Below are 27,942 nucleotides of genomic sequence, written 5' to 3'. Positions count from 1 at the left end.
TTATGGCAATTTGATCAATTAAAAAGGGTTAGCTATGGCTTACAGCAGTAAAATTTTTGGAAATATTAAACATTTTTTCTTCCATTATTGCGCCTTGTAGAATAATGAAAATTGGTATGTATAAAACACTGTTCTTCTGCTATATGGAAAAAATATTTTTACGATTTTAAAAAATTATTTATATATATATATTTTTTTTTTCAAAATTCAAAATGATGGCAGTTCACTGTGCACTGAGGAAGCGTTTTCCTCATAACTCATGACTTAACTTTTTCATGTTCTCTCTCTTTTATTTTATTGCTGAAACTCATGTTTACAATATCATGCTCTTTCAACTACATTCCTTAATAAATATATATATTTTTTTTATTTTGTGTTAGAAGAAAATATTTTCACTATTTTTTAAAATGAATTTATTATTTATCAATCTATCAAAGGTAGAGAAGTGATTTTGCATCATATTGTAGATATAACATGCATAAATACACACAAAAATTTCATCACAGAATGTTGGATAGTTTTTAGTTATGAGGGAAACGCTTCATCACTGCACAGTGAACTGCCACCATTTTGAATTTTGAAAAAAAAAAAAATATATATATATATATATATATATATGTGTAGCTTAATATCAAAGACGGACATCTGTCGTCTCCATAGTTTTGATCTAGAGGCAATTTTTTAATTCACAGTGTTCTTTGTAATATTTAACACAGTTTATTTTATAAATGTAGTTTTAGAGTTTGCACTATAACTGGAAAGAGCATGAAAAATTGTATAAAAAAACCACAGGTGTCCGTCTTTGATATTCATACTCATATATATATAAAACTTTTTTTTTAAATCGTAAAAATATTTTTTTCATATAGCAGAAGGACAGTGTTTTACACATACTCATTTTCATTATTATTATTATTATTTTTATTTTTTATCCAATGCCACCAGGTTGTCTTTTCGACATTTCTGGTCTTCTCTCCAGGCCGTGGCTTAATTGTAACCCACTTCTGAGGTTGGGGCGCCTGGAAGGCGGAGTTACATTACCCCGATGATGTGATAGGATGATTATGATAATGTGGTGCCAGGAGAGGTCTTAAATCCTAAATTCCAGACTATGGACGAACACAGGAATAATCCCCTTTAAGGAAAAATTCCTGTGCTCTAACCAGGAATCGAACCCGGGACCTCATGAACTATAGCCAGAAGCTCTAACCACTAGACCATGAGGCTGGTCTTCATTTTCATTATTGTATAAGATACAGTAATGGAAGAAAAAATGTTGAATATTTGCAAAATTTTACTGCTGTAAGTTGTACCTAATCCCTTAAACAACTTCTCTCTCTGGGTCCCAATACAGCGTTGTTAAATTTTTTTCATTTTGATGATGTTCATACACGTCTATGCAGCAGAGAAGGTGATTTCCGTCCATAATTGAGTTTACTTTATGGTAGATGATGCATTTGGACTGGTAGATGCCTATTCACATTAAGTGTAGCCAGTTTCGAGCCTAAAACTTGCTACTGCTTTCTTTCTAAACTTTCTCCACTTTTTAAGCTTTGAGTGCTTACAGCCTCATGACAAATATGCAAATGCATGAACTTCCTTTCCCTACTACTTACGAGATGTTTTCGCATAATTACTCTCAACACTAGAATTCAAAATAACAATACGAACAGTTTTATGTTGAATATAAGATCAATGCAACAATTTTATTAAACAATTACAGTTATGGGCAAGCCGAGTTGAAGCTAGTAGCCTCACTAATATCCCAACACTGGAGACATTTCTGAAGTCCACTGCTGAAAAATTGCTAGCAGAAGTTTAACATATCACTGTGCACCTGCTTGATTTAGCAACTAGCCTCGAAGATTGCTTTCCTGCACCAAATCATGAAAATTCATGAATAAGGTATTGAATGTGTAATTTACAACGGTATTTGGAAAAGAGCAAGATGAACGTACTGACGTGTTTGTGATGGTTCATTGAAAACATCACTCAATGAATTCTGAGTGAAGGTTTTCACTTTGAAACATCATTACTCTTTTGTTCCATAAATGTAAACATTTTCGACATTTGTTATATGAAGAACAAACAGAAATTGATTTGATGTAGATCCAGATTTGAGACCAAAAGTGATGCATATTGAACAGTATGTGAAAGTTGTTCATGATCGAATCTGCCAGGATTTCTCTCAACACATTCATATTGAGCAGCTGCTGACATTTTTCTTCACTTCTAATATATTTTAGTAAAGTTAAATGTGTATAGTTTCGAACTAAATTATTTTAATTTTATGGTCCATTCTTACTTATTAAGGGTCACCCAGGATTTCATTAAAAGAAAGTTTTACATATGTAACTACTATGAGCCATTTATACCCGAACCCACACTTTCTGAAGTTGAAATTGCGATAGAAAATCTAAAAAATTATAAGTCTCCAGGTATCGATCAAATTCCAGCAGAATTAATACAAGAGGGTGGAAGCACATTATCTAACGAAATTTATAAGCTTGTACTTGCTATTTGGGAAAAGGAAATTGTACCAGAACAATGGAAGGAGTCCATTATCGTACCTATCTTTAAGGAGAGGGACAAGACTAACTGCAGTGACTTTCGAGGAATATCACTTTTGTTGACGTCGTACAAAATTTTGTCCAATATTTTTTGAGAAGATTAACTCCATATGTAGACGAAATTATTGGGGATCATCAATGTGGTTTTAGGCGTAATAGATCAACTATTGACCAGATATTTTGTATTCGACAGATAATGGAGAAAAAATGGGAATATAAGGGTACAGTGCATCAGTTATTCATATATTTCAAAAAGGCATATGACTCGGTTAAGAGAGAAGTTTTATATGATATTCTTATTGAATTTGGTATTCCCAAGAAACTAGTTCGATTAATTAAAATGTGTCTCAGTGAAACGTATAGCAGAGTTCGTATAGGTCAGTTTCTGTCATATGCGTTTCCAATTCACTGTGGGCTAAAGCAAGGAGATGCACTATCACCTTTACTTTTTAACTTTGCTCTAGAATATGCCATTAGGAAAGTCCAGGATAACAGAGAGGGTTTGGAATTGAACGGGTTACATCAGCTGCTTGTCTATGCGGATGACGTGAATATGTTAGGAGAAAATCCACAAACGATTAGGGAAAACACGGGAATTTTAGTGGAAGCAAGTAAAGAGAAGGCGTTGGAAGTAAATCCCGAAAAGACTAAGTATATGATTATGTCTCGTGACCAGAATATTGTACGAAATGGAAATATAAAAATTGGAAATTTATCTTTTGAAGAGGTGGAGAAGTTCAAATATCTGGGAGCAACAGTAACAAATATAAATGATACTCGGGAGGATATTAAACACAGAATAAATATGGGAAATGCCTGTTATTATTCGGTTGAGAAACTTTTATCATCCAGTCTGCTGTCGAAAAACCTGAAAGTTAGAATTTATAAAACAGTTATATTACTGGTTGTTCTGCATGGTTGTGAAACTTGGACTCTCACTTTGAGAGAGGAACAGAGACTACGGGTGTTTGAGAATAAGATTCTTAGGAAAATATTTGGGGCTAAGAGGGATGAAATTACAGGAGAATGGAGAAAGTTACACAACGCAGAACTGCACGCATTGTATTCTTCACCTGACATAATTAGGAACATTAAATCCAGACGTTTGAGATGGGCAGGGCATGTAGTCCGTATGGGCGAATCCAGAAATGCATATAGAGTGTTCATTGGGAGTCCAGAGGGAAAAAGACCTTTAGGGAGGCCGAGACGTAGATGGGAAGATAATATTAAAATGGATTTGAGGGAGGTGGGATATGACAGAGACTGAATTAATCTTGCACAGGATAGGGACCAATGACAGGCTTATGTGAGGGCGGCAATGAACCTCCGGGTTCCTTAAAAACCAGTAAGTAAGTAACTACTATTATCACAACTTCAAAAATCCATACCTTCGTTTTTAGTCAATTGGAAGCCACGTTATAATAGATACAAAGATAACTGAATTTTTTTTATTGTAATAGACATATGTTGTACTTACTCTTTTGTTCCCAATCTTTCAGTAGAATATTTCTTTTGTTAATGCGTAATTCAAGAAATGCAATTAAGTCTGTAATAAGCTTATCATGCTCTGGATTGGTTAATTCAAAAGAAGGAAATGGAGGACCCAAACTGAAAGCAAAACAAAGTGAATACATTATAATACACTCAGGGACAAAAAAAACCGGACACTTCTATATTTGCTTGTATTTTGTTGCTAATTATTTCAAAATGAAACAAAACCCATTTAAACAAAATAATGTTCCATTTAGCACCTTATACGACAACATTTGAAAAAAAAAAGTCTCTGATGAGAAAACTTACAAAAAATTACAAAGGGCGTATAACTATGGCATCGTTTGGTCTAACTGTTTTTTTCATTTAATGGTGCCTTAAACATTAAAAACTCTTATTAGTAACGGGTATTACCCCCTCTGATTTGAATAACTGCATCCATACGTCTTGGCATGCTCTCAATTTGGTTAGCAATGTCTTCTTGAGGAATAAGTTCCCATTCTTCGCCAAGTGCTCGCCTCAACTCTTGTAACGATTCTGGCCTCGGTCGTCTATTCTTAACACGCCGTCCCAGCATGTCCCACACGTGTTCAATTGGGTTCATGTCTGGACTCCTTGCTGGCCATGGAAGAACATGGATTCCCACTTCTTGGAGATAATCTCCGACCGCATGGGCAATATGCGGCCGTGCATTATCATGCATTAAAACAAAATTATCGCCTACAAATTGGCCAAATGGCACAACATGATCAGCCAAACATTCATTTATATACCTATCAGCTGTTAGTCTTCCATTTTCAACAAAAACCAACTCTGTACGAGCATCCGTACACACTCCTGCCCAAACCATCACTCCACCACCTCCATACGGCACATTTTCGGAAACGCAACACTGTGAAAATCGTTGTCCCCGCCTTCTCCAAACTCTTTCACGTCTATCAGGTGAGCACAGATTGAAACGGGACTCATCAGTGAACAGAACACAGCTCCACTGTCCATTTCTCCAATCCCTGTGATCATTTGCAAAACGCAGTCGTTCAACTCGATGCATCCTGAGAAGTCTGGGACCAGTTGCAGGTCTACTTGATATCAGTCCACTTGCTTTCAACCTCCTTCTAACTGTTTTGGCCGAAATTGGGCGTCCATGCATGTTAACAAATTGCTGGGCTACACTAGTAGCTGGCAGGTTGCGCTCCCTAAGAACTCTCAACACCATATACCTGTCTTCATTTGGATTTGTAGCTCTTGGACGACCCGAACCTGGTCTTCTGGTATATTCTAGGGTCTCTCTATACCGTTTTGTGGCATCATGGGTTGTGCTTCTAGCCATATTCATAACATTTGCAATGTAACGTACACTGCGTCCATCATCGTAAAAGGCTACAGCTCGAGCCACATCTTCAGGTCGCATCTTGTTTTAAGATAAATGTTACAACCCCACTTAAACTCAGAACATGTAAAAATAAAGAAATAACGAATGATAACGATAATGAAGCACAAAATGGTTGAGACAAAATTGTTATAGCTGAGACTCCGAAAGCAAAATTGGAATATTTGGTTGTAATGTCTTGTTTATAAAACAAAAAACAATCAACAATGTATACACGTCTCCATAACAACATATGGCTACCATAATTTTGTATGAGAAGATAATGTTTTGCAAAATACCAGCAAATATTAAAGTGTCCGGTTTTTTTTGTCCCTGAGTGTATTTAAGCACCATATATTTTACGTAAATTAAATGTATGATTAAACTGCATATGGTTTGCACGAACTAAAGTATAATTTGACATTTCTAGTCCACTATACGGAACTCATAACATCAATAATTATAAACTAAAATGAATGCTGACATTCTTCTCAAAGACGAAGTTTTGCAGCATTCCTTATAGGCATCAAAATACATTTCAGTTGGAAACTTTCGTATATTGATTCAAATTAACCAAATTTAATATATTCCGTTTTGTCGCGGTCTAAGGCATCCCGCCTAGGACTCACGTTACGGAATGCGCGCTGGTTCGAGTCCTCATGGGGGAAGAAATTTTCTCATGAAATTTCGGCCAGTGTATGGGACCGGTGCCCACCCAGCATCGTGATGCACTTGGGGAGCTACGATAGGTAGCGAAATCCGGTTGCGAATACCAGCTATAACGGCTGGGGAGATCATCGTGCTAACCACACGATACCTCCATTCTGGTTGGATGATCGTCCACCTCTGCTTCGGCATGTGGGCGTGAGACCAGCAGCTGGCTGGTCGGTCTAGGCCCTTCAAGGGCTGTAGCTGTATTCCGTTTTATAAAAAAAGCATTTAAAATAAATTTAACTGAAAAGCGTGAATTTCATGAAAAATCAATAAAAAAAATTATAATTAAATACTTCTAATTTATCAAGCAAAACTAAAATAAGAAACTAGTGGGAAATCACAAATGAGCTTCTGCTTTTTAAATATATGGAGATTATTACTATTTAGTACGAGAAAAATTCGTACCGGCACCGGGAATCAAACCCAGGACCTCTCAGCTCTGCGCGCTAAGCGCTCTTTCCAACTGAACTATGCCATGACACGATCCACGGCGCCAGCCGAACACCTCTCGTAATAATACATACTGGCTACTTCATAGTAACCGTGTAGTATTCAATTAGGTGGGCGAGACCTCATTTAAATGAATATGTGATGTATATCGAGATTATGTGAATAAATTATTATATAATAATGACTACTAAAAGCAATAAGTTTTCTGGATTTCTAACTCCTTGTCAAACAGTTTAGCATTCTATTTTATGTTTTTAATTTCAGTAGAGTTCCAAAGCTAGGAATATATACGAGGCCTGTCTAAAAAGTATCCGACCTTAAATTTTCCCGCGCAAAGTAGTGATTCTAAGGCGGCGGCACTGTGTACGGTGGAAGGAGGAACCGTAATGCGCATGCTTGAATTTTTTCACCACATTCGCTTGTGCCAGTCACTGGCTGGTGGTCGCCAAGTAAGGTTGCTGTTCTAAGTGTTTGTCGGATTTAGTTTTCTCGCAAGATGACTGAACGAATTGAGCAAAGATACTGCATCAAATTTTGTCAAAAGCTTGGTGATTCTCAAAGTCAAACAATTCGTAAGATTCAGCAGGTGTTTGGGGAAGATGCAATGGGTGTAACACAAATTAAGGAGTGGTTCAACCGATTCAAAGATGGCCGCACATCAGCGGAGAGTGAGCAGCGTTGTGGCAGGCCCCAAACTGCTCGGAGTGCAGCTGTTGTTGAGAGGGTGCGAAATTTGGTGATGGCAGATCGTCGTTTGACCGTGTGGGAGATTGCCGAAGAGGTTGGAGTGAGTAAAGATTCTGCACATGCAATTTTGCGTGATGATTTGAACATGAACCGAGTGGCTGCGAAATTCGTGCCCAAGTTGTTGTCCCTGGAACAAAAAGACCTCCGTCGTGACGTTGCACAGGACGTTCTGGACACCGCCAACACTGATCCTGGGTTTCTGAACACCGTGATAACTGGAGATGAGTCATGGGTGTACGGGTACGACCCAGAAACAATGGAAGCATCCCGAGTCGTCGCAATGGAAGCATCCCGAGTCGTCGCAATGGAAGCATCCCGAGTCTCCAAGGCCGAAGAAAGCGCGGCAGGTGCGAAGCAAAATCGAGGTGATGCTGACCGTTTTCTTTGATGTCCGTGGAATTGTGCATCACGAATACGCACCGGAAGGACAAACGGTGACAAAGGAGTACTATCACGATGTTCTCCGGCGACTCCATTATGCAGTTCGGCGCAAAAGACCAGACATGTGGACGGCGAACAACTGACACTTGCATCACGACAACGCCCACGCACATTCATTCCAATTGATCCAAACTTTCTTGGCCAAACATGGAATTACAACCGTTCGCCAACCTCCCTACTCTCCAGACCTGGCTCCTTGCGACTTCTGGTTGTTTCCAAAATTGAAGACACCACTGAAAGGATCCCGTTTTGAGAGTAGAGAAGAGATAATGCGGAACGCGACGACGGAGCTGAACACCATTCCAAAAGAAGACTTCCAGAGGTGTTTCCGGCAGTGGAAGGATTGGTAGGCTAAGTGTGTGCAAGCACAAGGGGCCTACTTTGAAGGGGATTAGGGTCCCAACCCCGTCAGGTATTTGAAATATTTTTTTCTGGCTAAAGGTCGGATACTTTTTAGACAGGCCTCGTATATAAAAAAAATGCCTTCAGTGTTCTGTAATCATTAGTACGTAACGTCACTGTTTATTTAATGACGCACTATCACAAATGTGATCTAGTACTCACAGTTATTAAAAAGGAGCACACACAAATCGTGCACTTGACCCATACACACTCTCTCATATATAACGAATGTCATGAACATTCAGTCACGTATAGGTAAGGTCTGAAAGTTCATACCCTAAAAATAATACTGAATATGAATGCAAATATGTCCTTAAAAATACAAAATATGCCAATAAATACCAATAACAAATAAAGAGAAATTAAGTTAACTGTTAGTACGAATGATAATGACTACGAACTTACATTATTCTTTAGAGGTTGAAGCAGAGGTGGTTCTGTCGTATAAAATCAGTGAAGAGTTGCAGTTCACGATCAACACGTGGCAGAAGTTTTCAATTAAGAAACTGCGTCTGTTGTCCCTGAAGATGCTTTTGTATTGTGAAAACTTCTTTCCACGTCATACAAGGTTAATGGGACGTAAATGATGTTAATTGTTTCACTGACAGAAATAAATCTTTTGGTGCAATGGAAGACTTTTCTTCGATAATATCACAAATATCACACAACTGTTAGTGTCTAGGATTTTTTAAAATAATGTTAGTCACCTTTTCCTTTACTTTTTGCCCTAAACTGCCAGCAACAGAACGCAGATTAGATTTTGTTTCTTACAAAATGGCTAGTGACACATGTAAGAGACTGTTAACAGTTTCCAGTGACGTGACTGCTTTTGGTAAACCAGAAAAATCGGCAGATTTAAATACAAGATTCCCTTTCAACTCTCTAGATTATATTATATTAAAGTCATTAATATTGTGACAGCGACGTGAGATTCGAACTCACGACCAGCGTCCCGCAAGAGAGAAGATCGCGCGGAGCACTTGGGATGGCGCGCGGCGGAGAGGGGAAAAGGGCCAACGCGGCGAGAGAGTGGAGCGGGAGTGCGCGCGCATCTGGTGCTGGTAGAGAGGAGAGGGCTCGGAATTTTTCTGGAGTGCCATCTCTAGAGACGCGTGGAGCCTTCGAGGCTACGTCGCTGTTGCTATAAATTACGGACGCGAAGGAACGACAGCAGTTTTCCAGTTTGCAGTTTTCAGTTATTAAGTCAGTGAGTAAGCCAGAGCAAGCAAGCCAGACTTGTGTGCCGGAGTTCGACTCGAGTGTGCGTCCGCATCTGCGTCAGCATCCGAAGGCCTGAGTTCGAGTGCAGTGGACCGCAGTTGGAGGGACCTGAGTTCGAGTGCAGTGGACCGCAGTTGGAGGGACCCGAGTTCGAGTACAGTGAACTGTCTCTGAAGGTCTGTGGTTCGAGATACTGTGAACTCGAGTGACTGAGATAGAAGAACTGTGAACTGAGAACTGGTAGTTCTGATTTGTAAATAGTGCTTTGTAAATATTAGTTAAGATTAACAGTACATTGTTGTTACTAATAAAAATCACATTGGTGTCAGAACCGGGACATTATCGACAATGGAGAACCTACAGCAGATCCTGCAAGCCATCGCAGAAATGAAAGCAGAAATGAACAAGCACATCAGTGAGGTCAAGAACGATATAAGTGAAGTGAAAACGGAGATGAAAAGTGACATAAGTGAAGTGAAAGGCGACATAAGTGAAGTGAAAGGCGACATAAGTGAAGTGAAAACGGAGATGAAAAGTGACATAAGCGGAGTGAAAGGCGACATAAGCGGAGTGAAAGATGACGTCACTACGCAAATTGAAAGCGTTTCAGCCCACGTAGATGGAATTGTCGCCATCGTGAAAGACGAACTCAAAGCCGACCTTGACAACCTAAACAAGAATTTTACAACTATAAACGAGACAGTAACCGAATTGAGACAGGAGGTAGACCATTTCGACGGCAAAATCCGCGATCTCGAGCGTCGTCAAGAGCAGACGAGCGAGTTGCTGGACAAGACGAGTGAGGTGATGGAAAAACACGCCGAGGAAAACAAGCACATACTCACGTTGATGGACCGACATGCTGAAGAAAACAAGCACATACTCGCGTTGGTGGATCGCCAGGCTAGAGAACAGAAACAGATAGTTGCCGAGGAGGTTCGACGTGCCATGCAAGAAACGGCCACAGAGTTGAGGATTCCATATAGTGGCCCTGCGGAATCATGGCCTTCAGCCAGACATCACAACGTCAAGACGCCAAAGTTCGACGGTACGACGTCTTGGGCGATATTCCGTCGCCAGTTCGAGGCCACCGCAGCACATAATGGGTGGACACCAGCGGAGAAGACTACTCAGCTGCTGACCGCGCTTCAAGGACAGGCGTCGGAGATTCTTCACAGCGTTCCAGAAGATGGGACAGCCGCTGAGATAATGGCGGCCCTGGAGGGACGTTATGGTGACCATCAACTTGCTGCAGCATTTAGGACCCAACTAAAAACGAGGGTCCAACAGTCAGGCGAGTCCCTACAAGAATTCGCGATGGCGGTGGAACAACTGGCCCATAAGGCCCTCAGGGGCCTACCTAATGATTTCATCGCTGGAGAGGCGGCCTACACCTTCGGCAGCGGAGTTCGAGACCCGGAAATAAGACAACAGCTACTCTTAGCAGAGCATCGCACCATCAACGCAGCTCTGGCGGCGGCCCTCAGGATGGAGGCAGCCAAGTTGACTGCGAACGTCTCGGCATCGCACCGGATTAGGAGCGTCGCGGCGGCCGACGTCGAGGAGCGTCAACCGAAATCACCCGAGCGACGAAGACGAGGAGTGCCCACCTGCTGGTCCTGCGGCGAGCCTGGACACCTGAGGAGGGACTGTGACCGATCTGGTCACAAACAGGAAAACTAAAAGGGGCCGATGCGATGAGGGGCACGTCGGCGCCGTCATCACCATCCCCTCGGCTGATCTTGAAGACGGTTAACAGAAGATGCGACGATGGGCTGATTGCTGACGGATGGATAAGAGGCCGCCCATGCAGAGTACTGGTAGACACCGGGGCGTCGCTCACTATCGCCAGACCAGAAGTCGTGCGTGGACTACCTGGGAGGACGCCGCTGCGCCGGTATGAGCTACGTACTGCCTCAGGCGAGAACCTGACCATCCAAAAGGAGGTTTTCCTGGATCTGACATTGGGAAAGAGGAGACTGGAGATGTGGGTGTTCGTCGCCAACATCACTGAAGACGTCATCCTGGGACTCGACGCCATGCGGATTTTCGATGCAACGGTGGACGTCCGGCGCCGTATCCTGCGTTTTGGTCAGGATGAAGTGTTCCTGAGAGACGTCGAAGACCAACCCATGGCCAGCAGACTCACCTTGGAGAATCAAGTGACAATCCCAGCAGGCTGCGAGATGGTGGTGACGGCAAGACTGGACGGAAAACCTAAGAGAAACCTGCTCCTCGATTCGCAAACAACTCCGATAGATGGGGTTTATGTGGCCAGATCCTTACTCCCGAATCAGAAGGTGGTACCGGTGAGGGTCCTGAATGTCACCAATCGGGACAAGGAGGTGCCTAGTGGAACTGTACTAGGTAACGTCGAGCCGGTGGTGTCTGTGACGTCTCTGGCAGAAAACGAGGAGTGTCACCGACCACGTCCACATCTAGACCCATCACTGAAAGAGCTGGCTCGAGAATTGCCGGCGAATTTAAGCAAAAGAGAAAGAAGACAAGTCCACGATCTACTGACAGAATTTCAGGACGTGTTCAGTCTGTCTGAAAATGACTACGGGAGAACGGAGAAAGTTCAGCACCGCATCGACACCGGAAATGCTCGCCCAATCAGACAACCTCCTCGACGCGTCCCTCTAGCTAAACAGAGGGAGATTGACAACCAACTGGAGGACATGAAAGCAAGAGGGGTCATCGAGGAATCCGACAGCCCTTGGTCATCACCTGTGGTGCTGGTGAAGAAGAAGAATGGGGACCTGCGTTTCTGCGTGGACTACAGAAGACTGAATGACGTCACCAGGAAAGACTGCTTTCCCCTCCCACGAATTGACGACACCTTGGACACCCTGGCCGGAGCAGAGTGGTTCTCGACGTTGGATCTCAAGTCAGGATACTGGCAGGTGGCGCTACATCCTGAGGACAAGGAGAAAACGGCATTCTCTACAGGCCAGGGACTATGGCAGTTCACCGTTATGCCGTTCGGCCTCTGCAACGCCCCGGCTACATTCCAGAGACTAATGGAGTCCGTAATGAGAGGCCTGACATACGACACCTGTTTGCTGTACCTTGATGACGTCATCGTGGTGGGCAAGACTTTCGGCGAACAGCTGATGAACCTGAGGAAAGTGTTCGAGAGACTGCGACAAGCCAGACTGAAGTTGAACCCGAAGAAATGTCATCTATTCCAGAAGAAGGTCAACTACTTGGGACACGTAGTAGGGACCAACGGAGTGGCCATGGACCCGGAGAAGCTACAAGCCGTCAGAGGATGGCCGAGACCGAGGGACAAGCAGGAGCTGCGCCGCTTTCTCGGCCTCTGCACTTATTACAGAAGGTTCGTAGCTGGGTACGCCAACATCGCTAAGCCTCTAACCCAGCTGACCGAGGAGAAACGACAATTCCAGTGGACAGACGAGGCGGAGTCATCCTTCCAGTCGCTGAAAGAGGCGCTCTGCACTGCTCCTGTACTGGGATATCCCATCCCTGGAAGGAAGTTCACGCTCGACACGGACGCTAGCAACGTAGGCATCGGCGGAGTACTCTCTCAGGAACAGGACGGGCAAGAGAGGGTGATTGCCTACTTCAGCCGAACACTATCCAAGGCTGAGAGAAACTACTGTGTGACGCGTAGAGAACTTCTTGCCATTGTGGAAGCCCTGAAGCACTTCCACAAATATTTGTATGGCCAGGAATTCCATCTGAGGACAGACCATTCTGCACTCACCTGGCTATTGGGCTTCAAGAATCTGGAGGGGCAGACCGCCCGTTGGGTTCAACGTCTGCAGGAGTACAACTTCACCTCTGAACACCGACAAGGGAAGAAACATTCCAACGCTGATGCCCTGTCACGACGTCCGCGCCCGGATGGCTGCAAACACTGCCTGAAAGTAGAAGAGCGGGATGGCGCTCACGCAGTCCGAGCAATTGCCGCCCAGCCGAGCCCAGGATGGGATAACGCCACCATAAGGAGGGAGCAGCTGGAGGACCCAAACATTGGACAGCTACTGCGTGATGTGGAGTCCGGCCAGAGACCAGTATGGGCCGATATCGCCAACCGTAGCACCACTTACAAGAGCTACTGGGCCCAGTGGGAATCCTTCACTGTCAAGGACGGTATCCTGAAGAGGATTTGGGAGTCGGCCGATGGAAGGACCCATATAGAACAACTTGTCCTGCCCAGGAGCAAGGTGAAGGAAGTGCTGGAGGAGACTCATGCTGGAGTGACTGGAGGCCACCTGGGAGCCAACAGGACGCTGGACAAGTTAAGGCAGAGGTTCTATTGGTTGCATCAGAGAACCGACACGGAACAATGGTGCCGAAGATGCGACACCTGTGCAGCCAGTCGCGGACCAAGGACCCGCAGCAGGGGAACCATGCAGCAGTACAACGTGGGAGCTCCTTTTGAGAGGATCGCCATCGACGTTGCTGGACCGTTCCCGGTCACGGATCGCGGGAACCGCTACCTGTTAGTCGCCATGGATTACTTCACAAAATGGCCAGAGGTGTACGCGATTGCCAACCAAGAGGCTTCGACGGTGGCCGACGCGCTGCTTGACAACTTCATCTGCCGATTCGGGGTGCCCCGGGAATTGCATAGCGATCAGGGGCGCAACTTCGAATCCAACCTGATGGGAGAATTGCTCGAGCGTCTGGGGGTGCATAAAACCAGGACCACTCCCCTCCACCCACAGTCCGATGGTATGGTGGAACGCTACATCAAAACCTTGGAAGAGCATCTGCGGAAGGTGGTGTCCAACCATCAACGAGACTGGGATGCCAGAGTCCCACTGTTCCTCTTGGCCTACAGAGCTTCGGTCCACGATACAACAGGGATGACACCGGCAAACATGGTCTTCGGGAGAGAGCTGCGCCTGCCCTGTGATCGCTGTTTGGCACGCCACCCAGCGCCGACCAGCCAGCGACTGACTATGTGGCAGAACTCACTGAGAAGTTGAATGGAATTCACCAACTGGCCAGAGAGCACCTCAAGATGGCCAGCGACAGGATGAAGGTGCGCTACGACAGATTAGCCAACTCTGCAGGATTCCAGGAGGGCGACCTGGTGTGGCTGTATCGACCTACCAGGACCAAAGGGAAATCACCAAAGCTGCAGCGTGCCTGGGATGGACCATACCGCGTGGTGACCCGGATCAACGACGTGGTGTACCGCATCCAGCGACAACCTCGAGGGAAGATGATGGTGGTGCATCTGGACCGATTAGCAGCCTACCAAGGGACTGCCCGGGACGAGCAGTCCTAAGGAGGGAGCAATGTGACAGCGACGTGAGATTCGAACTCACGACCAGCGTCCCGCAAGAGAGAAGATCGCGCGGAGCACTTGGGATGGCGCGCGGCGGAGAGGGGAAAAGGGCCAACGCGGCGAGAGAGTGGAGCGGGAGTGCGCGCGCATCTGGTGCTGGTAGAGAGGAGAGGGCTCGGGATTTTTCTGGAGTGCCATCTCTAGAGACGCGTGGAGCCTTCGAGGCTACGTCGCTGTTGCTATAAATTACGGACGCGAAGGAACGACAGCAGTTTTCCAGTTTGCAGTTTTCAGTTATTAAGTCAGTGAGTAAGCCAGAGCAAGCAAGCCAGACTTGTGTGCCGGAGTTCGACTCGAGTGTGCGTCCGCATCTGCGTCAGCATCCGAAGGCCTGAGTTCGAGTGCAGTGGACCGCAGTTGGAGGGACCCGAGTTCGAGTACAGTGAACTGTCTCTGAAGGTCTGTGGTTCGAGATACTGTGAACTCGAGTGACTGAGATAGAAGAACTGTGAACTGAGAACTGGTAGTTCTGATTTGTAAATAGTGCTTTGTAAATATTAGTTAAGATTAACAGTACATTGTTGTTACTAATAAAATTCACAATATTATACAAATACTATGGACACAGTCATAATGAAAACAAAACAGAGTGAATAAAATTATATTAGAAACATAAGTTATTAACAGAGGACTCAAAGTATTCGTATTCACTAATACTATAATGTAAGTTAAATCATTATTCCACCAAATGTTCACAGGCCTACAAAACTGTTGTTTGATAGTAGGAATAGACTGTTTTGCTGCAGTTACAATATCAGTAATTTCTGAAGTTCAAGACCTCTTCAAGTGATATCTCTATCCAGTGCTTTTGCTTCAGTAAGGTCTCATTTTACAAAGCTATGGATCAACAATTGGCTCTCTTCTGATAAAGTAAAAATTTGACAATCTGTACAAAAGAAACCAAATGACTTGGAAATGTACAAAAAAAAACTTGCCCAGACATGTTCAAACATTTTTAACAAGAGCCAGAACAGGTCACATTATCACACAATTGTACCTACACCGATTTCACATTTCTGATACTCCTACTTGTCTGTGGTGCAATAATCATGATGAAGATCTGGAACACATTCTTCTATACTGTCCATCCATAAACCACAAAAGAGGTAAATTAAAATCATCAGTACCAGTTGCAGAAGACACAGCTCTGCAGTATATATTGACTACACCCCAACTCTGGCTACTAGTAACAGGCATCTATAATGAACACTGATCAAAATAGCCCTCATTTCTCATGAAAAACAAGACTGGAAAGACTACAGTGGACTTTATGTTGTCAGCAAACAGGTGGATGCATTAAGAAGATTGATTGATAAATACTATAATCATCCAGTGTTTTAAAACATTCTTAAATGTGTTATAGTTAACAGTGTGTGCAGATGTATGTAATCTATTAAACATAGATACTGCCATGGACATAAATTGTTTTTTAATTGTTTCCAGTCTAACATTAGATTCACTCAAGTGAAAATTGTATCTTGTATTATAATTATGATGATCAGATCTGTGATAATAATTTGCTAAATTTTTCTTTACCTTCAGCAAAGAGATGAAGATGTACAGATTAATAACAGTCAGAATAGCCTCATTTATGAATAATGGCTTACAGTGCGCATCATAAGCAGAACCAGTTAAAATACGTAAGGCTTTTTTTTTTTGTAGAAGGAGAACATTAGATACACTAGAACTATTTCCCCATACAGAAATATCATAGGTTATTATACTATTGAAGAAGGCAAAATAAGCACTTCTTACATATAAACGCCGCATTACTCAAGTCCAATGAATTAACCACCTCTAACTGCTTGTAGATATTGAGCATAATACAGAGTGGGGCATAGGAAATAATCATAAAATAGTTATTTTTTTTTTTTACAATTCATTTTAATATATCAATATGCCTGGTAAATTATTAATAAGTATTTAATGAATTTCAATCTTAAGGCATATAAACTTGCAAATGTTTATTTGCTATTTAATAACAATATATGAACGTTTTCGCCGTTTAGGGCATCTTCAGATATAACAAAACATATTATCTGGACCTATAATAACATATTGTGCAAATAACAAGGAAAATAGAGAACAATATATGTGGTACATGAAATTCATGAGCTTTATGTAGATATAACATGAAACAGGATGAATATTGAGATAATCTTTGAATTTGAACTTAGACTGGACGAATATTTTATTTTATACATATAGCTCATGTTACAATTAATATACAATGTTTAAAATTTGTCAATGATGTTAATTTTAAAATTTAAAATGATGATAATAAAATATTTAAAGTAATCATGGCTGAAAGTTGTCGTAAGTTACAAAATAGTATGCGTAGTTAATGTTCTTGTGTTTTGTAATTATTTAGAGAGGCCGTTGGCATTTACAGTGATTAAATTAGTCAATGTTAAAATTTAAATTTTATAATGAAGATAATAAAATATTTAGAGTAATCATGGCTGGGAATTGTCGTAAGTTCAAGATAGTTTTCGTAGTTGATGTTGTGTGTTTTGTAATTGTTTCACCTGAAAATAGAGATTAAGAGATAATAATAAATGCAAAATATAGACAAGTTATTATATAGAGACGCAGATAATTATTATTATTATAAGATTACTCGTTAAAAATGTTGTTTATGTTAAAGAATTACTGTTGGGTGTAATTAGTTGAGATATTGAATAAATGCTCGTTGATTGTGAATGTAGTGGAATGTACGATAAATTTTGTAATAGATAAGTCATGAGTTGGGTATGATTTTTAATCATTCATTGAAAATTAATAGAAAGATCAATATTATAATTCGTAATAATTAGATGAGCTATAATACCAAATATATGTAAAAGATTTTACGGCAGCAGTAATAATTATTATAAGATTACTTACTTAGAGGTCATTGACTTTGAAATGGCTACTCTGATGTGATGACATCCTATTACGTGTTCTCAGGTTTATTGAAGTATATAAATGAAGAAGTTCTATAACTGAAAAAATATTAACTATTAATTTACTTTCAATTTTGATATGGGGATATAATTGTTTTAATGAATTTTGACTGCATTCGAATACTTACATTTGTATGTACTGGTGTTGATGTGTTGGAGGTTTTAAGAGAACTGAAACCTAGATAATCGTGTGTATTGAGGCATGTAACGGCGCATTATTTGCATAATATGTTATTATAGGTCCAGATAATATGTTTTGTTATATCTGAAGATGCCCTAGACGGCGAAAACGTTCATATATTGTTATTAAATAGCAAATAAACATTTGCAAGTTTATATGCCTTAAGATTGAAATTCATTAAATACTTATTAATAATAAAATAGTTAGTTTTTGTTTTCAACACAATTTATTGGTAGACCAACATTTGTGAGAACATACCATTTCAATTATGAGCAGAAAATTACATCTGGCATGTGAAGTCCATCTGTGTTGATGCATTGATGAAGGCGCTGACGAAAATTGACCTCTACTCTTTCCAGGAGATCTCAGTTGATTTGGGTGATGTGTTGACATATTGCGTCCTTCAATTCATCTAATATTCTGTTAAGGCTCCATTAAGGTGGAAATGGGCTTCATCACTCATTGCAATCATCATGTTTTCATACTGCTTGTGGAGTGCAAGCATATCCTGCACGAAATTCACTGTTGGGGGTAATCCCTTACATAGAATTTCTGCACAACCACCTATTTTGTATGGATGTAAATGTAAATAGTCATGCAAAATCCGTCTTACTGTACAATTGCTGAGTCCAAGTGGAGCTGAATGTCTACGAACAGAGGGTCCTGGGCTGCGCAGTGTCGGTTGTCAACATTTTCTGGAGTACGCCCTCTGTGTTGGGGGCCGGGCGGTTTATTCTTCAGTATTGCACCTTTTGTTCAAAGATTGTTAACTCAACATAACATTGTGTCACGCACGGGAACAGAATCATTGCCATTAATATTGAATCTGTACCAAAACTCATGCCGTACCGCAGTCACCAACTCGCCATTTCTAAGAAAACAATCATACGCAAACATGCGTCCACTGCTCCGTGATGCCGACTGCAGGTGAAATGCTATGAGCCACGGAATGGAATGTCACATGCCGCACGTCTCTTCCTTTCACAATGACGGAGTACAAGCCATTTCAAAAACACTTGGTTCCCATGCCCCACCTTGTATAAGACAGCATCAAGCCATATTCCTCATCGCATTAACACTGGTGCAAGTGAAAGTAGAATATTTGGTGGTATTCATCTGAATAATTGAACTCTCTGCTGGCCTTTTAACAAGAATTTTCTTTATCGAGACATGCAAGTCAGCAGCCTAGCACATGATGTTTGAGTGTTTGTATTTCATCATGGTAATTCACACATTCTATCTCCCACACAGTGCCCTGCTTTTTGCGTTCACGAGTAAAGAAAAAAATTGTAAAAAAAGTATGTATATGAGAGACATTCCATTTGGCTCGTCATTACAGTTGCAAGCACGATACAGAGGAGTGAATACTTGCAAACTACAGCGCATTTCCCCAACTGCTGTCATTACGCGAGTGAACAGCATAGAGAGTTACCAAAGACAGTGCTGGATGACATGGTTTCTGTGGAAAGAGGGTGTAAACACTGCAGATATTCACAGGCGATTGGTGGCAGTGAAAGAAATCACTGCTCACGTCCTTGCGCTGTTGTCTATGTCCTGCAGTCAGGAACTTGGGGACCCTCCTGGCAGACACCTTCCCCATCTTAAGAAGTTCATGCACTGTGCAGTGCAGAGTGATTCTGGCACGTCCTGTGGCCGCCTCCAGAATATGCTGCTCCACTCTAGAGATGTTGACTGGCATTGTCACAATCACTTTCCTTCCAGAACTGGTTCCATTCTCCGTTGATGTGCGGCCATGTTTCCAGCCATCCACCCAGTCGTACACGGTTTTTCGTGATGGTGCATGCTCACCACACACTGCCACCAATTGCCTGTGAATATCTGCAGTGTTTACACCCTCTTTCCACAGAAACAACGTCGTCCGTGCTGTCCTTGATGATCAGTCTCCATACTTAGAGATGGGAACGATATATCGGTTTTTACGAAATACCAATATTTTCGTTTCGATATAGCGATATATCGATATCGAAATTTTGATTCAATATATCATATAATATATCGGTTTTCTCATAAATTTGTCGATTTTTTGGTGGAATTATTATCATTATCAACAACAACAAAATCCACACTAGACAACTCCGATAATTCCCGAGAGATGGTGCTACTGAAGGTGGACAGTTACATAATTATGCAACCTCACTCAATACCTTGTTCTAATTGGATGGACTGGAATTCGAATTCAAACTGTTTAATATGCAGCACCAAATTCAAAATGCAGCGTGTGCGAACGTAAGACAGACAGGAGGTTTGTCTACTGCTGTTTTAATATTGTTATTAATGTTCTCCAAGTCAGGAGCAACTCCCACCCAGAAAGGGAACTGTCTGACCTCAAAACGAGTATCAAAACTTTTATTTCTATATTCTGAAATGGAAAGAGAAACGAGGATTTAATACCGATGTGACATTTGTTTACGTCTATGATTTCTATGCACAACCTAGTGCTGACATTCTGTTTTCTTATTATATCTTTTAGTGCATAAAAATTCTATCCCTGTAATCATCACCATTGTTGTTTGGAATGTTGGAGTGTAACAATAACTTGCACTGGGAACTTACTATAGAAGGATTGTATCAAATCAACTGTGAAGTTTGTTAAAACTTGTAACATTCTAAGTACGGTTTACTTACATTTAAAAATAATTACAAGTTCTGTTTACTTATATTTAAAAATGATTACGTTGTTAGGTAGAAAAGAGCATGATATCTGTGTTCTGGATTGAATCCTATATAACATTAGAATATCAAATACTCAACCATGTAGAGTTCACTTAACTCTTTCCCACTTTATCATTTAAGCTCCCTTGGCTCCACACTAATTTTGATTTAGGTTAGGACCTACATCATATGGTATTGCAAATGTATTGTTTGTTACAATTTTACATTTATGCTTTTGACTGTTATGATGTTAATTTCAGTGGTAAAAAGGAATATTAAAATTGAAGTAATATTATTGTAATAAGTAAATGTACGCCTGAAAACACAATTTACTTATGGAATAGCGATATATCGATAATCGTTCGATATATCGATATGTTTTCTGCGATATATATCGTTTATCGAAATTTGGTTTGCAATATATTGCAATATCAATAAATCGATATTTAATTTATTTCCTCCATCACTATCCATACTGTCCACTGACATAATGACAGCAGTTGGGGAAATGCGCTGTAGTTTGCAGGAATTACACTCCTCTGTATCGTGCTGCCACCTGCGGGCACACTAATGTACTACATGCTTGCTTGTAATGACAAGCCAAATGGCGGATTATGGATGATGGGAAATTTGAAAGTGTAAATCAATACGGAATGCCCCTCATACATGAAGTTCTGGACTAAGGCATATGCATTTTCTCTCATACATACAGTTCATAAATACTCAAGCACGCAGGCAGTACACATGCACAAGTTTACGCATGTGCACACACAAAGAAGCAGAGCATAGAAGAATAAAAGGAAACAATATCCAGTAAAATGTTAAATGAAAACAGAAGAGAATATAAAAATAATAAATAAGAAAAGACATACCAGTATACAAGTCCAATATCTACGTCAATATTTTGAACCTCTGCATTACCATTTTCTTCCATCTTTCTTAAGGCATGTTTGAAAATCTGAAAATGAAATATACTGTTAGTCGGCATTTTTCGGGTTCAAACCATACATTAAAATAAGATATATTTTTAATATTTCATTTATATTCAGTATACATAAGGTATCAATTGATTACACTCACCTCAGAATTTGTAGTATTCTTTTACAATTGAATCTGGTGGAGCTAAAGGAACTAAGTCAAAATATGCAGTTTTGGGGTTAGCAACCATTTTAACAATGGATGTCATGCGCATCAAACAGTGGAAGAAGGAACTAAGTCAGACTTTTAAATGTTCTTTGGTCTTCTATAACATAAAAATATTAATATAAAAATATATACATTTGTGTTATTAGTGAAATGCTCTTTGCTTCTCCTGAAAAGTTGTGAAAAGTGACTTTGTTCCTTTTAGCTCCGACTGATTCAATTGTATAGGAAAAGTATTAATAATTTATTATAATCATAATCAGGATTCAGTCTCTCATAACATAATTCATGAAAAGTACCTATAATATGATCTTAAAATAACTGAAGATACCTGGAATTAAAAAAAAAAAAAGCACTCTCTCCAAAAAAGAAAACAATATAGCCTACGAGATACAACACAGGCTATCTGGCGTCAGAATACTACGATATAATTTATATTTACCATTGTCTGTAAAACAGCAAAAGAATGATGGCATGTCACCCGAGTCCTGAGTCTAATACTGTTCAAAAACATATTTCGGTACCAGTAACGTAAATTCCAGTTAATGTTTACATTAAATAAAATACTATTAGTATGACACATACATGCACATCCTAATTATTCTTCTATAAAAAGGAAGTATAGACTATACAGAATAGAAAAGCTAGAATCTTAAGCAAACATCTCTAAAATAAAGATTATACCAATATATTACCTAAAACTGACATCACATACAGTAATTCTGCTACAAATCTTAGTTCATAATTTCTGTGTCCAGCCTTGCAAGACAGTAATGGAAAAAGACAAGTACAGTAAAACTTCATTTATACATCTTTATGGGGGTCTGAAGAAAAAAAGGGTGACAAAACATATAACTGAAATGGTATTTAATTACATCTGAAATAGCATTAATAATAATGTGATTATTTAAAAAAAAAAAAGTCAGTTACAAACACACTTTCTCTTTTTTTCAGTAAACTCACTTCATTAGCTTTCCTCCTGCCTGGAGTCAAACCGAAGTCCAACTTTAAGGGCGTAGGTTGTGAAACTTGAACTTCTTGAGTCATTTCTGCAAATCTCATTACAAGCTGAAAAAAAATATCACATGTGAGTGTAAGTGTACAGGAAATGCACACATATGTCTTATCAATAGTGAAAGACTAGGCTTACTTTTTTTTTTTTCTTTTTCGAACAAGATGACAATACCATTATGCAAACATTCTAACTATACAAAAATAAAAATAAAAAAATCTTTAAAATAACAAGATCATGAAGCAAATTTTCAAATTACATTTACAGGAAGTTTCGATTGTACTTTTTCTAATACTGGTGACTTATAGCATTACAGCAGTGTTCATCAGAAAACACTAAGACACTAATCCAGCACTTTTCTAAAACACTATGTAAAGGTACGGTCACACATCGCTACTTTTGCTGCGCAACATTTGTACTGCAGCTGCAAAAGTTGCGTGTCGTGTTCACATGTAAGCCAAAAGTAGCGCGCTGCACGCTACTTTTCGTGCTGCGCAACCCGAGTGCAGCAAAAGTTGCAACTGGAGGTTACGAGTCTGTTCACACACAAGGCGCTACTTTTGCAGCCTCAGTCATGCTGCAGGTTTCCATCTCCTTGTTGACTTCTCAATATACATTTTATGGTTATGTTCGGATTATTAATAAACTCATGCAAAAGCTTATTTATATATTATTTGCTTTTCTGTCCTAACTAGTATTCAGAAATTGGCATTATTTTTACTATGAAGCTTTTAAAAACGCCTATATACTTAAATGATAACCAACAGCATATTCACGTAATCAATGTTGGCAACCCTCCTGTTTGAAACTATGGCTACAGAAAATTTAAAAAAAGTTAATTATATCGTCAGCAAATATGCTTAGACTATGTTTTGCATTTAATAACTGTTACAAACAATTTATTTTCATCAAATCTAACATTAAAATATATCCAAACAATAAAAGTATCATTGGCACATTTGGGTGGCAACACTAGTCACAACCGCAGCAAAAGTTTCAACAAAACCGATATCAAAAATGCTGCGGCTGCAACCCTGTTCACACGTCGCTACTTCTAAGCTGCACACAGCATGAAAAAGTAGCGAGCAGCAGGTTCGGCAGCCGCTACTTTTCGGGTTGCACCGTTGTTCACATGTCGCAGTACGAGAGTTGCGCAGTTTTTTGTACAGCAGCGCTGCAAAAGTAGCGACGTGTGACCATACCTTTAGTGAGGATGGCCGCAGTATCGATACATCTCTAATGTGTTGGGTGTGGCATGAAACACAATAAATTATCCCATTAGGCGATACAATGAAACTGGGCAGTACACAAGAAGACTGACCACAGTGTACAAATGAACGAGATGACAGATTTGCTGTCGGTATTGTATTACGCAACAGGCATTTGCCGGCAATAATTGTTTCTCAGGTGTGGATTCTAATGTAGCGGCTTTCACTTGAAAATTTGCTTCAAATCTTCTTTCCTCTTCATTCTTCAGTATTTCCATGTTCAATTCCTTCGTCACTTGTCCTGCTCTTATCTTCTTCAGATGAATATCTACTTCGCCCATCAGGACTAGATCTGAGTTAATATCCGCTCTTGATAGAGTCTTCGCATTTTTTAAGCAATTTCGGAATCTCTTAATTACCAGTATGTAATCTATCTGGTATCTGCTTTCGTCCCTTGGGCATATCCATGTGTATCTTCTTCGTTTAAGTTGTTGGAATAATGCATTTCCAACAATCACTGCATTTTACAGAAATTTACCAAAGATTCTCGTCTGTCATTTCTTCTTCCAATCCATATTTTGCAACTGTTCTTCCCTCTTGATCTTCTCCTACAATTGCGTTCCAGTCGTCCATAATATTACTAAAATAATGTGTGTTTGTAAAGACAATTTCGAATACTTCTAGCTTAATTTTCATCGTCATCAACTTCTGATTCTATGTCGTCAGTCAAGGAATATTTTATTCTTGGGTACTCTACTAATGCTAATGGTATTTCGAGCTCCTATAAGTCCATTGAACACTTAAATGAAAGCATTAATATGGAGGAATGTAAAATATGTATTTTTACATGCCTATCAATATGGCTGCCAGTCACACAGCTGACTACAGCTGTAGTTTTGTAGCAGAAGTTCATCTAGACCTCTCTCCAGTAGCATTATTTTCTCGATGATCACACCAGATAACAACAATTATTGCTCTTTTAATCATATTACCATTGAGATGGAAGTGTACATGTATACTACCGTTTATCACACGGTTCTTTAATTAAAAAGCCTTGCACTTACTAGCACAGTCCAATTTAGTCCTCACAGCTCGGCGACACGAAAAAGGGGAAGTAATAGTAGTAGTGGGGAGAGCTCCAGAGTAGAGATAAGAGCGAGCAGTCAGTAAAGGAATGCAGTAAGCTTAATTGTACTAGAAATGTATCGCTCTACCACACGTATGACATCCAACTGCTCCGAAGGCAAGCGAGTGACTAACCCAAACACCCCTTGGCGTAACTATAGTCGCGACACTGTTATTCCCGGCGTGACTCCTCCTCTTTGCTTATGTCTTAGGAAGTCAAGGCTCTATAAATTCTAGGTACGTAGTATCGTTCGCCATTTTTGTTCTTTCGTTGCCGAGCTACCAGACAAGGAATCTATTTGCCACACCGTTAAACATTATCATGTCGTAGCTCCTATGATAATAAATCAAACGCACTGTAATTCAGCACATAATTGAGCAGCAAATAACGTCCTCGTGTGCTTTCTGCGAACGCCAACGAAAGAGCAAAAATGGCGGGCGATTATATATTAAGTATTTATCCAGCCTTAGGAAATGCTTTACATCTTCATCAGCGAATCACAAGACGCACACGTTTAAATGTAGCCGACCTGCAACGTGATTGGCTGCCGGAAATTAGAGTGACGGGACTATAAATTGACTTGCCTGACCCAGGCACACATCGCTGGCGACTGTCAGGACTAAATAATCGTACTGTACAGAGCTCACTATGTATCAACATCCATATTACCACTGAAAACTTCTGCAAACAAAAGTAACTATAAATAACTAAAAAATCACTAACAAAATACTAGTGGAGACACCTATGAACAATAAAAGATAATAAACATGAAGTTACCTCAACTGTTAGTTACAAGCATTGATAAATCTGCATTTAATTTTCAGGAAACTCACAAGTTATCAGTGCAGTTAAATCCATAAGAGCAGTTATGTAACTAAAAGTTAACTGAGGTGTACCAGAAACCGGGAACGAGTCTTATGATTGTCACTTCTTGATCTGTGTTCAGCACTTGAATAAACATTTTTCAGTGTGGTTTTATCTTCAGTTTCAATGTTTTCCACTTGATATCCGAATTTTCTCAATATCTGAATAGTCACCGTTCACAGGTCATGGGTTCTTATTATAAAATTACTACTTGATGGATCTTTTGTGTGTCCACATTACATTAATTTCTGAACATGCGCATGCAAATGACTGCAATTTTACATTCGCACCTTTTAAAAACACTGTGCCAGAACAGTTGCCAGAAAAGAAGTTAATACTCACCAGAGTCTCATCATAATCTTCACATCTAGGATTCACACATATTATCATCTCTACTTGACCTTCTCCATCGAAATAATTTTTGAACAAATGGGTCATTTTCGAGTCTCGATAAGGAACCATTTTGTTTGTTCCATACATCTGATTTTCTCGTAATATTTCAAGGCACATCCTTAGCGTCATTAAGGAGTTATTGATGTTTCCTGAAAGTAAATATTTTAAAAAGTAGTTTAAATAAGTATAAATACAGGATAATACTATACAATGCAATGGAGCTTACGAATGTCTTCCTAGACAAGGCCTCTCACTCTGTTAGCATTTCACTCTTACCAGCTGTGGCATTAACAAATACTTTGCAGATATTAGTACAGTTTAGAAAATAGGATGACTAAAATCAGTGCATGTTAGTCATGTTGTGAAAGTGAGGTAGTATTGAACAACGAAATATATTTGCAAGAAATGCCTCTACGTGTTTAAAAAATTGAAGTATGGTGTTCAATCAGTGCTCACAAGCTCCATTAGTCCCATATTGTCAATTAATTCATAAAAATATATTACGTTAATACATAAATTATTATTTCAGCAAGAACACAATTTTTACGAAATGTCATTCAGACCCTTATTTACTTCAAGTCTTAAATTCTGCAAAATTACATACTACAGTGGAACCTCAATGCATTGTTCCCATTATCGTCGTTTTCCTACCTTTTCACCTGCTTTGTTTTGGTCACAGAAATAGTCTCATATACATAACGTTATTTTTTCTCAGTCCCACTGTTCCTCGAACTATTGTTTTATTGCATCGATCATTGAGAAATCACAGTCCCGACGCCATATCTTCCCGCGTGGATAGTTTTCTTTTACTTTGAAAGGGCGAACTTTTTGCTCTCCATTATTATCTTTGAAGCAAGAGGATGCAGAAGATTGTGATCCGCAGACTGTGTCAAACTTCGCGCAGAAATGTAAAATGTATTACACTGTCATCTTAGTGCAGCATGCGAACTCTCCATATGTGTTTGGTATAGTCTGTTAATATGGAAATTAGCTACTATCGAAATGTGCTATGAATTCAGGTATTAGATTCTGAAAAGAAATGCAATTTTATAGTAACTTATTGATTAATCATATTTTTCCACACAAGAACGATGTGAAGGTGTATAAATACTTGATTCAGTATTATTATGGAATATATTACGCATTCATCTTATCTAATGTGATTTGTCGTTTACTTGTTTACAGTCGGCTGTGCTACAACACAGATGCCAATCTCCATAGTGACAAGTGTTTCTGGACATTATGTTCAGTATATGTTTATATGCTTATGCACATACAAGACAAATATCATTATATGGTTACTAAAGAGCTAGCCAAGTTTCAGCATTATTTTCATGCGATATGATATAGATCTAATTTGTGACGCAGGTTCTAGTTGGATGTAATGCAACAGTATGGGCTAATGGAAGTCCACCTGCTTTAAACAGTAGTATTAATTTTATGGGAATGGATTTGTGGTAACACATATCTGCATTCCGAACATGTCACGAATCTAGGTTTATGATTTTCACATACTTCACTTGTCTAAATTATCAGTAACGACCAACATCTCTTAAAGAATAGCGAACTACAGTAGCGTGCAAATTAATCCGAACACGACATATTTTTACATTTTCTGTCATTGTTGGCCTCACAGCTGCTCATACCGCTTTAATTGACATCTGTA

At 40.2% G+C, this 27,942-nt stretch overlaps 1 protein-coding gene across 2 annotated transcripts in view; it reads right to left on the bottom strand.

Annotated features, from left to right (window-relative positions):
- LOC138711768 (kinesin-like protein KIF23) overlaps positions 1-27,942 on the bottom strand; it is a 79,652-nt gene that overhangs the window by 21,705 nt on the left and 30,005 nt on the right. For both annotated transcript variants that reach the window (XM_069842960.1, XM_069842961.1), the window contains exons 6-9: positions 26,226-26,425; positions 22,637-22,741; positions 21,403-21,488; positions 4,048-4,178 (exon numbers count right to left, since the gene is read on the bottom strand). In XM_069842960.1, coding sequence (XP_069699061.1) covers positions 4,048-4,178; positions 21,403-21,488; positions 22,637-22,741; positions 26,226-26,425 — 522 coding nt within the window. The remainder of the gene's footprint in view (positions 1-4,047; positions 4,179-21,402; positions 21,489-22,636; positions 22,742-26,225; positions 26,426-27,942) is intronic.

Source organism: Periplaneta americana, chromosome 13 (assembly GCF_040183065.1).
Source record: "Periplaneta americana isolate PAMFEO1 chromosome 13, P.americana_PAMFEO1_priV1, whole genome shotgun sequence".
Classification (NCBI taxonomy): Eukaryota; Metazoa; Arthropoda; class Insecta; order Blattodea; family Blattidae; genus Periplaneta; species Periplaneta americana.
This window is presented reverse-complemented; position numbering and strand designations above follow the sequence as displayed.